The sequence below is a fragment of the Macadamia integrifolia genome, chromosome 8 (assembly GCF_013358625.1).
Source record: "Macadamia integrifolia cultivar HAES 741 chromosome 8, SCU_Mint_v3, whole genome shotgun sequence".
In the NCBI taxonomy this organism is placed as follows: Eukaryota; Viridiplantae; Streptophyta; class Magnoliopsida; order Proteales; family Proteaceae; genus Macadamia; species Macadamia integrifolia.
In genome coordinates, this window is record NC_056564.1 from 17,499,655 (window position 1) to 17,512,998 (window position 13,344).

The 13,344-nt window shown below is 35.3% G+C and overlaps 1 protein-coding gene across 1 annotated transcript in view; it reads left to right on the forward strand.

The window, feature by feature from the left end:
- Positions 1 to 10,057, forward strand: part of LOC122085828 (tripeptidyl-peptidase 2) — a 52,290-nt gene extending 42,233 nt beyond the window's left edge. The window contains exons 31-34 of the mRNA XM_042654421.1: positions 2,024 to 2,122; positions 3,525 to 3,617; positions 7,481 to 7,690; positions 9,776 to 10,057. Coding sequence (XP_042510355.1) covers positions 2,024 to 2,122; positions 3,525 to 3,617; positions 7,481 to 7,690; positions 9,776 to 9,934 — 561 coding nt within the window. The 3' untranslated portion in view covers positions 9,935 to 10,057. The remainder of the gene's footprint in view (positions 1 to 2,023; positions 2,123 to 3,524; positions 3,618 to 7,480; positions 7,691 to 9,775) is intronic.
- Positions 10,058 to 13,344: the final 3,287 nt, after the last annotated feature.

Sequence of the window (13,344 nt, forward strand, 5' to 3'; positions counted from 1 at the left end):
CCTCTTGTATATTCTTTCCCCTTTTAATGCATTATTTATTCATAAAACAAAAAGACACTAGAGGATTCTCTCCTTTTGTATTTTGATTTTCAATTAATTGATGAATGAAGCATGGTAGTTTTGACCATTTGATATAATAGAAGACCTTGTTCATAGGTCAAAGCAAATGTTGAAGCCAAAGCCAATCATATACCCACTTTGTATTGAACCTTGCCCTTGTGTAATTAACTATTGTCTAAATCTGGTTCAAAATTAACATGTGGATTTCTGCAATATGGAAATAAAACTAAGAAACTTTAAGCACGAACTGAATGTCCAAGTGCAAGTGCTCACCTAGAGTATATTTTAATGCATGATAACTATATTAACATTTCAGTAGCCGTCAAAAAGTTTTTTTTAACCCTTTGCAGGAGGAGGCCCACCTTAAAATCTATAAACTACATTAGATAATTTTTTTTTTCCCCTTTAAATGTGAACCGATGTTACAGCACTATGTATATAAATATCAAATCTCCAAATTTTAGGGGGGTGTACCTAATGTAGGCTAGGATCAATAACTACCAAGCCTTCAACTTCAGGATCTTTTAATCAGAAGAACAACCAATAATAAGCAAAATAGAATAGCACTACAAACAGATCAGAACTAAGGGGGAATCAGATCTGTAATCAGAATTTCGGATTCAAAAACTGGAGCTTAGGAGATCAGAACATAAACCAGCAGAAAGGACTATCAGATATAGGTATAGGGTCATATCAGATCATAAATCATGAACACACATCCATAGAATCAGAAGCAAACAGATTAGTTCTATCGATTATGGTCTCAGGTCTGAAAACAGGATAACAATCGCCACAGGACAGAAATAAAGAGATTTTGTATATCTCAATAATCCCAGGCCAGAAAGGTCTCCCTTTTGGATCGAGTTCTTCCCTAGATAAGGGGCACCTTCGATCCAAATTGCAGCACAAACTGATGGCTGGTTTGGTCTGGGCAGAATCTGAAAAATTCTCACAGAACCTTCTTTATCTCTGGACAGAATTGAGAGAAGAAGTGATTTAAATTCCTGTTTACTTAAGACATATCTGTAACACCTTGGAAGGTTGAGAGAAGAAGAAGAAGAAGATAGCTTGAAGAAGAAGAACCTCTCGGGCTTCACACCGCTGAGAGTCAATTGGATCAAACACCGATTCCATCAGCCATGATCAAACACTAGACAACTCTTCATGGAGAAGACAATAGCAACAACCATTAATTTTTCATCAAAATCGTTCTTCCTTTTGGAGCCTCCTCATCTTTATTTATAATGTTGAAGGGAGAGGGAATTACAAAATAGAAGGTTCCTCAAAAAGGAAACCAAATATTATCCTAATACAATAGTTACTAAAAATTGAAATTAGAAACTAGTTGAAAAAGGAATCTAACTACTAAAGGCTTGACTCAACGAATAACTTGACTCCTAAGAAAACAAATATAACTTAAATTAAACCCAACTTAAAAGGGAAACTAACTAGTAATCCCGTATGTAACCTTAGAACCCCTCTTTTAGGCCCATAAAAGTGGCTTATTACACTCAAAACACATGGGATCAAAGGCCCAACATGTATGGAACCCAACCCTAGGCTTATTCCTAATAAAATAAGCATAGTTTGGTGAAGAATCTGCATCAGTTCCTTTTTTTCGCAGAGAGGGCCCACCCTAAAACTATATCTTCATAGATTCCTCAAAACTTAGGAGGGGACATGGCCCCCTCGCCACCACACCAACCCCCCTCCCACCATTTTTTTTTTTTAACAATCAGGTTGCAATTTTATGTGAAATACTTGTTCGCTAGTCAAGCATGTATTTTCTCTTATTGTACCATGTAAATATTGCTGTTCCATTGCCTAGACTGGACTCTGGAGGAACTTGTCATTGTTGATTTTGTCGTAATTTATAATTCCAACTTAAGCTTTATTGACACTCAATAGAGGCACATTCAAATTTTAGTAGGTTTGTTGTAATTGTGTATTGCCCACTTTACAGGTTATTGATGCAGCGAATGATGTGATTGACAGTATTGACAAAGATGAGCTGGCAAAATATTTTTCAGTGAATAGTGATCCTGAAGATGATGAGGGGGAGGTGAATATCTATTTCCATTACTTTCTTAACAGGAAGTAATAATAATGATAATAACAACTATTAACTACTATTAACTAGACATCATATGAACCAGCTATCCACTCTATCAATTAAGACTGCTCCTATGGTGGACTCCATTCTTTTTTGTCTGGGGAGGTTTTCAGTATCACTTTAGCCTACATTGTTGAACCTTGACTTCAACTCCACTTACTTCACTCGACTCATCCAATTATTAATTACTATTACTATTATTATAGTGATATGTCCCAAGCTATTTAATAAGGCTTGCTTGTTATACAATCGTATAATAACAACAACAAACATAATAAGGCCTGCTTGTTATACAATCGTACAATAACAACAACGAACATAACCTTATCCCAACTAAATGGGGTCGGCTACCTGGATCTGATAGAAGCGTAAATAGTAAGAGAAGAAAAGGCAGTAAAAGGTAAATAGAAAAATGAAGAAGTGAAAAGAGGTTAAACACAAAATTTAGAGCAGCATCTTGGGAACATCCCCTTAAAAGGGATTGGCCAAGCAGCTCTATCTGCAGTCATACTTAGGTTGAGCCCTAGCTTTTGCATATCTTTTCTTATTTCTCCTATAGTCAATTTAGGTCTACCCTTTCCTCTTTTAGCTCCGCCTATTTGAATATGGCCACTTTTCCTTACCAATGCATTCATGGGTTTCCGTGCTTGTTATCCAATCATAACTCCATGAATTTGGAGTTGTGAACTTCTGATGGCCCGCCTTGACAGCCAACTTTAGGTAAAATTTAGGAGCACCATGAATTTTGGCACATGGGAGGTTTTTGTTTGAGGTTTTGGCAGGTTTTCCCCTATATATCTTCTTTTCTTAAATTTTTATTGTTGATTCTTAGATTTTTCATTTCAACCTGAATGATGTATGGAGCTGAATGTTGGGCAGTGATGAAATAACATATAAAAAAACTTAGTGTAGTTGACGTGGATGAGTCTCAAAACTAGAAAGAGAAAAAGAATGAATCTGATCTAATTTATGTGTAGCTCTGATACATGATAAATTGAGAGATAAAGTCATTTGAGGTAGTGAGACGATGATCAACGAACACCTTTAAATGCCAGGTAAGGAGTGATATGATTCAGCTTGGAGTAATTAAAAGAGCCAGGGGTAAGCCAAAAATGACTGTAGGGGAAGAAGTGAAGATAGACTTGCACAGCTTAGGACTGGTAACAAGTATGGCATTGAATAGAGTTGATTGGCGAACGAGGATCCATGTAGCTGACTCCATTTAGTTGGGAGTAAGGCTGAGTTTTGAGTTTGAGTTTATTGTTATGATTTGCATTTTAGGCTATTTTATGGAGAGATCACATTTCTAGATGTATTATATGCTACAATTTTCTGTCTTTTCTTTTTGTAGAAAATCAAGAAGAAAATGGAGGTCACCCGTGACCAGTTAGTAGAGGCATTGTACCAAAAGGGACTAGCACTTACAGAGATTGAACATTGCAGGGTATGAATTGTTTCATCTGCCTTTTATGTTTTTTATGTTTCCAGAGTTTCATTCTTTTGTGGATATAATGATTATAATCTTGAATTTTGCCTATTGTTGTATATTAGTATGACCACATGGTAAGCCAATCACTGCCATTGAATGTCTACATCTCATGTCTTAGAGATTTCAGGAATTAATAATGCAGTTTTTACTTTTTATCTAATTCAAAGTTTCCATATGCACAATTTTGTATTTTTATCTTCAGAAATCCACACTGTAAGAAAGCCAGATTTTGAGTTTTGTCATATACTTCTTTAGTTCTGCTACAGCATTTTTAAGTGGTGCTCAATAGCTTCATAGTGAGCAAGTCAAGTGAGAGAACTTAAGTTCCATTCTTTTGGAACATATTGAACTTTACATAAGCACAATTATCCCATGAACCTGCAAAATATGCTTACTGTCTCATGAATCAATTGAGATTGAGTTGTGCATGTACCAACTAACCTGCAAAATATACTTACTGTCTCATGAATCAATTGAGATTGAGTTGTGCATGTACCAACTAACCTGCAAAATATACTTACTGTCTCATGAATCAATTGAGTTTGAGTTGTGCATTTACCAACTAACCTGCAAAATATACTTGACATCAAAGGCAGTTTAAAATTTGCTAGACTTATGAAAATTTCTTTTCAAACTAACATAATGACATCCTGTTAATTTATGAATCTAGAATATGTGGGATATGGAATTCCACGTCTCCTTTAAGCTAAAAAAATCTGCTGACCGGTAATGGTGGTGTTAGATTTTGTTATCCTTTTGCAAATCTCAATTTATCTCTGTTTCCAGAAAGTACTGAAATCCCAATATTTGTGAAATTATGGATATTGGAATATAATGGGGTTTCAAATTTAGGCTCAGCCATTTTGGATTTTGGAATATAATGGGGTTTGAAATTTAAGGTTCGGCGATTGGGTGATGGAACAACTAGTGACAATACCAAGGATCTGTAACCAGTGCCTGAAGTAGAGAGAAAGAGAGGTAAGAAGAAGAGAATACTGACTCATGATAGAACCAGCTTAAAGATCTAACGTGAGCAGTACCTTTAATAGACAACTTGCTAATCACAATTCAATTTATTCTGAAAAGGAAACCTACTTAGAATAGACAACTGACAACCAACTTCTAATTAGGGTTTAAAGTATCTCCAATACCGATACGATACCCTCCGATACGTATCTTAAATTTAGCCGACCGATGCGATACATGGAATTTTTAAAATCCTCTCATATCGATATATATACTACGATACACACCGATATGCACTGATATGATACGATACGTACCAATACTCCACGAAAAATATAAAATCGAGGTGAAATGGACGTTTCGATATGTATCAGTACGTATCGGTATGTATTGATATAGTGCGCTACGGTCATATAATGGCCAAGATGGATAATTTTTTAGAAAAAAAAACAAGATTTTTTGAGGGGTTTTTATTCCAAAGTTGATCCCAACCATATTTCTCTATGACTAAAGTGGAAATCAAGTTTGGGAACAAGGATTTTACATTTATGGGACAACTACAAACATTGAATTCTTAGTGCGATACCCTTAATTTAATGTTTATGCATAATACATATTATCAATAGCTTTTTTTAACAAATTTTTTATGCAAAAGTATGTAAAAAAGTGTTTCCTATCCATTTATGTCCGTATCTTTAACGTATCTTAGTGTATCTCCGATACGATACGATACCCTCCGATACGTATCTTAATTTTGGCCGATCGATACCGATACTTTAGTCCTTGCTTCTAATAACATAATCCTAACATAAAGTAATCCAAATATACCACGACACATAAAGGATGTACCCCGCAGTACACTAAAACTCCCCCTCGAGCTGGAGTATAGCAAAAAGGCTCCAGTTTGGAACAACAATAATAGATATTAAAGGCACCATCAGTCTTGTAGCAGTTGTAGATACCAGTGAGCATGAAGAGAAATTCTTTCAGGTAACAATATCATCAACAACATCAGTAGATAATAATCTTTGTTTCGAATAAAATTAATCAGCAACGAGCAAAATAAGTGGTAGTGAACCACAACCCTCAATATCATAGCAGCAACAACAACAGCAACAGCAACATCAAAAGCACCTCTCGAAGAAGGCTGGTAGTAAGTAGTAATGTTTACAAAGAAAGATAAAAGTGCAGCACCCAACAGCTACATCATAAGCCCTTGTAACCAGTTTCTGCAAGTACACACAGAGATAGAGAATACTGACTCACAATAGAACCAGCTTAAAGATCTATTGTGAGCAGTACTTTTAATGTATAACTTGGTAAATACAATAAAATTGTAGTCTGAAAAGGAAACCTACTTAGAATAGACAACTGACAACTAACTTCTAATAACATAATCCTAACTTAAAATAAACCAAATATACCACGGCACATAAAGGATGTCCCCTGCGGTACACTGTAACACAACTGAAGACATTTAGCGCCATGCTAATAATAGTTTAAAGTATAGGTGCATATCGTACAGTATTGGCCGATACGTGTCAGTATTGGTTGGCACCTATGATACATGTATTTTAAAAAATTTACCGACACCTATGATACATGTATTTTAAAAAATTCTATGTATCGAAGTGCGATACTCATCGATTTGTATTGATACTCTCAATACGTACAATTAAGCCCTAAACAATGGAATTACATGTGTATCGGTTTGTATCGAACTATATAGAGCCAATACTCATCGATACTCACCAATAAGCAACCCATAAGTATCTATAGAACCCATTTCACTTTCGAAACAGAGCTTGTTCTTCTCATTGGTAATACTTAAGTTTTCAAAATTTGAAGCACAACTGCACTTTTACCCCACAGATGTCACAATCTTAATTTACCATTCTTTCATATCCTCCTTGTCATGAATTATGGCATCCTCGTGTTTATCATCTCCTCTAGTTTACATGTACAAAGTCGTTGCAGCCAGACAAGTGTCTTCTTCCGTTTGATTTCTCCATTCCATTTAATTCTTAATTTCTATAAGAATCATCACGACAACTAGTATCATCATTTCTATTTAATTTTTTTGTCCTTGCGACAAGCCAAGTGTGTTGATCTTTCCATAAAATTGAACGTTGTTTCTCATATCTTGATTGCTCCAGTTACTGCCATCCCTTTTGTAGTATTCTAGTAGTCTTTTTTATAAGAAGCTAGATGGCAAGATCAAACAATTATGTTTGTTTTACTCTTTTTTTTTGCTATTTTTAGTAGATTTAGGTAAAAGAAAAAACTCAAACATTGCGTTAAACATGGAATATTGCACCAATTTGTTCATAGATTTTAAAATATCATAGAAAGTTGACAATAGACCATTATTACACGTAAGAAACCTCATCCTTTTGAATAATTTCGATTGAATACACTCGACTCTTAGTACGGTGTTCTCCATTTTAGTATGTATATGTGTGTGAGTGTGTGTGTGTCTATATATTTACTTCTTTTTTTTAATGTAAAGTTTATAAAAATGTGTTTCCTATCCATTTATGTGCGTATCTTATCATATCTCCGATATGGTATCCTCCGATACGGTACCCTCTGATACGTATCTTAAATTTAGCCGACTGATACCGATACTTTAATCCACTGATACCGATACTTTAGTCCTTGATGCCAATAGCGACAATAGATTCTCTATATAGACAATTGCCATGCCAACAATAGCAATTGATTCTCTATCATGACAGTATCTTATTGAATCATAGCTTATTTTTGCTGGATAGAATTTTTTTGACTATGTTCTCTATGTTTACGAGTCATGAAAAGTTGTTTGAGTTCCAAGGTTTTCAATTTTGTGGCAGGGTAAGAAAGTGCCAGCAGGAACCACAGCAAGCACCGAAGATTCAGATGGGACAGTGAAGGAATTTGAGGCAGGCTCTGGCAACCAGCCAGATTTGTTTGAAGAGAACTTCAAAGAACTTATGAGATGGGTGGATGTAAAGTCCTCAAAGTACAGAAAGCTTTTAGTTGTACGTGAGAGACATGCTGGAAGGCTTGGGACATCACTAAAGGTAATCTCCTTAACCACATCTATTAAGAGGTTCAAGCATCTCATTGGTGATTGAAGTTACAATTGAATAGTAAAAGACTAAAACCAGTGAGGTCCTTTTCTACGTTCATTTTTTTAAAGGATAATGAAAACGAAAAAGGCTCCCGGAGCATTCAGTGTTGGAAGTCAATCCCACATGTACATCTATAACTGCCTGTGCGGTAGTATCTGGTGGTCATCCGATTATAGGGTAGATGGGCAAACCCCTAGAACCACATGCCAAATTGGTGGCCCATCTCGACTGTTCGAGTATATGTTGCACCATTTATGGGCCTTTGCTATTGTTTTTTCACTGGCCCTTGGCCCTAAAACAGTCCCAAACCAATTTGATTCTTGAAAAGCTTCCAAAGCATTATATTGACACATGAAGAAATCACATTGTTCTGAAAACTAAACAGTGACTAAATGATGACGTAGACAACATACCGACTAGGCTGTAACCAAACTGCCACATGGCCGTTATGGCTGTTTTTGCAAGGTTAGCTTCTGAAATTGTATGTATCCAAACTTGCCTCCCAGACAGAGTTAGGCCCTAATCTCTGACTTGTGGAAATGGAGGAGGAAGTACGGAAGGTTCTCTCTTGTGATGTAGCTTTTTAGCTGATAATGTTTCGCTCATTTTTGTCATGAAAGTGCAAGACCCCCCCCCCCCCCCCCCCCCCCCCCTCCTTGATCTTTATTCAATCAGAGCTGTTGATCCATTATTTATATGGGTTGTGGCAAACTCGCAGTGTTTCATTTTGTTTATTCAATCACAGCTTATTTGAAATTGATTTGCAATTATTTCTTTTGGTTTCAACAGTTGCTGATCACAGTGATTGCAAATTATTTGTCAAATTACTGATGAAACCTTGACTTCATGCAAGAAATAGACCTACATTTATTTCAAAATGCGAAGAAATTCACCTTCATTTTGTTCCCCTTGCTTCTGAAACAGATAAAACATTAAATAGAAATGCAGGCTGGCATCTGTAACCATTGTCAAAAAATAATTCGCCCCCCACCCCCCACTTCCTTCCCTCCCACACCCTAACCAAACCACCCCCCCAAAAAAAAAAAAAAACTCTCTGAACATTGTGCAGCCCAAACGCCCACCATTAGATCATGCCATTGAAGATGTGAGATATAGGAGGCTTTATTTCGTATTCTTTCATGGTTCTACTTCCACTATCTGTGTTTTAAAGTCGGTACTGTTTTTCACTAACCTTGCCGAAGTTTGGGCATTTTCCTTAAAAAGCTACTGTTAAGTTTGTCTCAAATTATTGACCCGTTTTGAAGAATGACCTGCTCCAACATATTTTGGTGGCAACCCGAATGGAAAATTTTTTTTTTTTTCCTGAGATCTGTGATGGAAGCAGATGGGTTCAACCCGATCAACCGCGACCCGGTGGATCGACCCACATGTAGGAGTATATATATAATGTATTATCGTTTTGTTGAGCAAGCAGTTATAATTTGGGGTTTTTCGAGCTAGGGTTTTAAAGCAAGTATTCTCTCCGCTGTTTGGGTGTAATCTCTTTTCTACATAGTGAAACATCTTCTTCGCCTAAGGACATAGGCACATAGCACACCACATCAATGTGTGAACCTCGTTAAATCTCTGTGTTATGCGGATTTGTCATTTGTGTTTGTTTATTTTCGTATTTGTTGGTATTTGCTATAACAGCTACAATAACGAACACAAAGTTTTAGGTATGACATGAGGTAGGCCTATTTTTTGTTGACTTCCACAACAGTGAAACCAACAATGCATGTATATATGGACGCATGTACCACTGTTTTTACTTATTTTTGCATGTGGCCTGAAAAGTAAAAAGTTGTTGATACAGGACATTAACTTTGGACTTGAAACATGAACTTTAAGCTTTGGAGTTGAGACATAACTTTACACTTGTATGATTGAAATAAGCCCAAAAACCATGGTTGTAACTGAATCCCAAAATGTAGTGCCATGAGCATTGAGACATTAAGGACAATCTGGTAGAACTACACTAGGTTAGACAGTGTGATTAATTTTATATGCTAACATTGCGCTATATTTTACCAGGTGCTGAATGAAATGATTCAAGATGATGGGGAGCCATCAAAGAAGAAACTGTATGATCTAAAGCTCTCTTTACTTGATGAAATTGGCTGGGACCATGTGGCATCTTACGAAAGGCAGTGGATGCATGTACGCTTCCCTGCAAGTTTGCCTCTGTTTTGAAAGTTCATTTGTATGGTGATCACTTTTGTGCACAGTGAGAGGCTTGTCCTTACTTTTTAATGGGACAATGTTCCAATCACAATAGCATTTTCTTAGTACTGCATTATGGTTATCTTTTCTCAATGTGCAATTTCACTGCTCACGAGAGATCAGGGTATGCCATTATACAAATTCTTCAACATATCAGTGTAATGTCTTAGGGACCACAGGGTCAGCCTAGCACCAAGAGGGCCTCTCAAATTTGATTGAGCCTGTGTAATAAAAGTTCCTTAAAAATGCAATGAACAGATACCCTGTGATGCAATGCAATTACATGCGGTACCCGTAGATAGATGGCAAATGGGTCCACTTAGCATATTGAGAAGGGAGTTCAGTGTCCCCACCATTCATGTCTTGTCTTCTCTATTTTCCAAATATGCATATCAGTTTCCTAGCTCTCATCATGCTGGATAATCCTAGTCTTGATTATATTTTCTGGAACAAGAGTTATAGAAATTTAACGAAAGGAGGACATAAGAGATACCCAAGGGCTAAGTTTCCTAATTGTAAGAGAAAATGAAAGGAGATAATAAGTTAACCAATGGATTTTCTTATTTACACTCGTTAAGGTGTCAAATAATTTTTGTTCTTATTTTTTGCCCTTTTAGTATACTATTTTGTTTTTTCAAGGGGGATAACTTTTGTCATCCCTAATATAAAGTCGGCAATGAACGTTTTTTATATTGATATAATAATAAGTTGCTTTCAAATTATTATAAAAATCATTTTCTATCTTTAATTTAAATAATTTTTGGGAATAAAACAGGGGTAATCAAAAGAAAAAAGAAGGCTACAAGTTTTTTTTTTTTATTATAAATAAGAAGAAGAATAAATTAAAAATGAAATAAAATTGTTTGTACATCTATGTTGTTGTTAGAGAGGTTGATATTTTGTTTCCTATTCATAGATGCACAAATACACAAATGAGCTAAAAACAAGACCGCTTTGTTAGTAGGCTTGGGGAGAAATGTAGTTAGTGGTACAAGATCATAGGCATCCACAAAAATAGGAGCGATGCTCCATGGCCACGAAGTAGTACTTTTGTCTAAAAGAAGATGACTTAATTCCTCTAAATTGCTCTAAACTTTTACAACTCTCCATCCTTTGCTTTCGCAAGTTGTAATCCAATCCATATAGAAAACTCATGGTGCTTGTTTCAATAGAGTTTCTTGTCATCAAATAGTTTGTAGACAATGAGACACTTTTCCCTTTGAAAATGATACAATTAGCCCATTAGGAAGTATTTGATGAGTATTTGATATGCTAGCCCAAATCATCAATGATATTTTCAGATTTGGGAGACAAGGTAAAACTGGGTGAATGTGTTGAGAGATCACTTGCTGTTGTTGAGGTGGTTTGTAATAAATCTGAATCCATTGATTCACATGGATGAGGATGGAATAAGGGTTAGGAGTATCAGTAGTAAATAGGACTATTTCTATGTATCCATGTAAAACAACACATAATAATGAGAATACCAGAAAAGTTGCACAGATCTTTATTCAGAAGTGTGGTAGAGTTAAAAAAAAAATGCATTGGCAACGACTTAAAGGAAAAAAACCCACATCATTTTCAGTTCTTAAACCCAATGGGCTAGCCATCCTGATTCTCTTAATGGAGTCATAAAAGAAAGATGTGCCAAATGAACTCAGAATGTTTGTCGCATAAACCACGAGTAGAATTAACAGTCATCCATTTTTCCAAAATATCATTTATGGGAATTCCTCCAATTGCAAGCTTTTAGAAGAATATCTTAAATTTAGATGTACATGAAGTTTCCAAAAGAATCACCATCAATGTGCACAAGAGGACAAGTAAGAACACCAATTTGAAAATCCAATAGGAAACACTAAAACATATGATATGATGTGAAAGAGGGAGCCCCAATAAGAATGTCCCACGTAAGAAGTAGTTGCTTATGTGGCAAGGTTTAAAAGAGGAGGGAGCCCCAATTAAAAAAAAAAAAAAAGACTTGGTGGGCCTTCTCGATTGTATGGCGTAGCATAATTGATTTTCCCTAGAAAATTCAAAAATCCTTGATATTCCAACAACTTTTTTCACACAATTTTTAAAGCATTTTAATGACAGTTCATTGAATTTATGCACAAACATTTTTTTTTTTTTGGTAAAAATTTTTATGCACAAACTAAGCTACCACATGTTATAGCATGCATAAAAAGGACCCTTAATCACAAACATTCAGTGCACAAAATAAAAGTGGATGGACCCTAGTGAGGCAAACTTGATGAGGGGAAATTCTATAGCCTCCATTTGATTGCAATGAGAATTTAAAGAGAAGGGAAATTTTCATACTTAAAAAAAATATATTTATAATCATTACCCTATATGATTGTATAAACTACTTAATTTTTTAATCATATTTAGTAATGATATATTTTACATATATTTTTTTTTTTTTTACATACTATAGCAAAGGGTTTTGGATGTAGATTAAAATGAAATTTTATAACCAAATATGGATTGATTTAAAGTTAATGTTAAAGTCACATGGGTAATGATTACATATATTTCTTTTTTAAGTATGAAAATTTCACTTCCTTTTCCTTTAATTCCTCTTACAACCAAACATAGTCATAGGGATATAGAGTGTGGAATGATAATTCTTGCTAAGTTAATAAATGCACTTCCTAATACTTTTACTTCTTAAAAATCAATCAAGTTAATCAAATTTTTAACCCAAAAAATGAAAGAATCACATAAATGTTATCATGTTCTAACTCTGCTTGATCATCCAGACTTGACTCTTTATTAAGAATAGACATTTAAAATGGATTTAGCTTTCAAAAGAAAAAAAAAAAAAATATGGTTTTCTCTGGTAAGTTAAACTTATGCTTGCTGGGGAAAGCATGGCTGGATCCCACCATTACGACCAGCTGATGACTCATACAAAATTGATCCTGGTTGTGGTGATCCAACAGTAATCCATGATTATAACAAAATCTGGATGGCATTTTGGACATTTCAAATAGAAGAGAGTTTTGAGTCCACTGACTTATAAAAAAGAATTGGGAAAGTGTTTTATATGGGGGAGTGTGGCTCCTCCGCCTAGACACATAAGGATGAAAAGATCAGCTAAGCCCCATGAAAGGGAAAACAACTCTATGGATGTTTTCTCATGCTTGTCTGTTGATCATCGTGCACAAGTAGGAACGATATTTTTTTCTGGGAGTCACTTACCCAAAAAAGATTGATAAACAAAAAAACCTTTGAAAAAACACGAATAATTATGGGCGGTGAGAGGACTTGAACAACTCTATCAAATAGGGAATAAAGTATTTATTCTTTTCTCCAAAGTAGATGACTCGAGACCGAAATGTTACTATTATTGAAAATTGGTTAGTTTACCATAA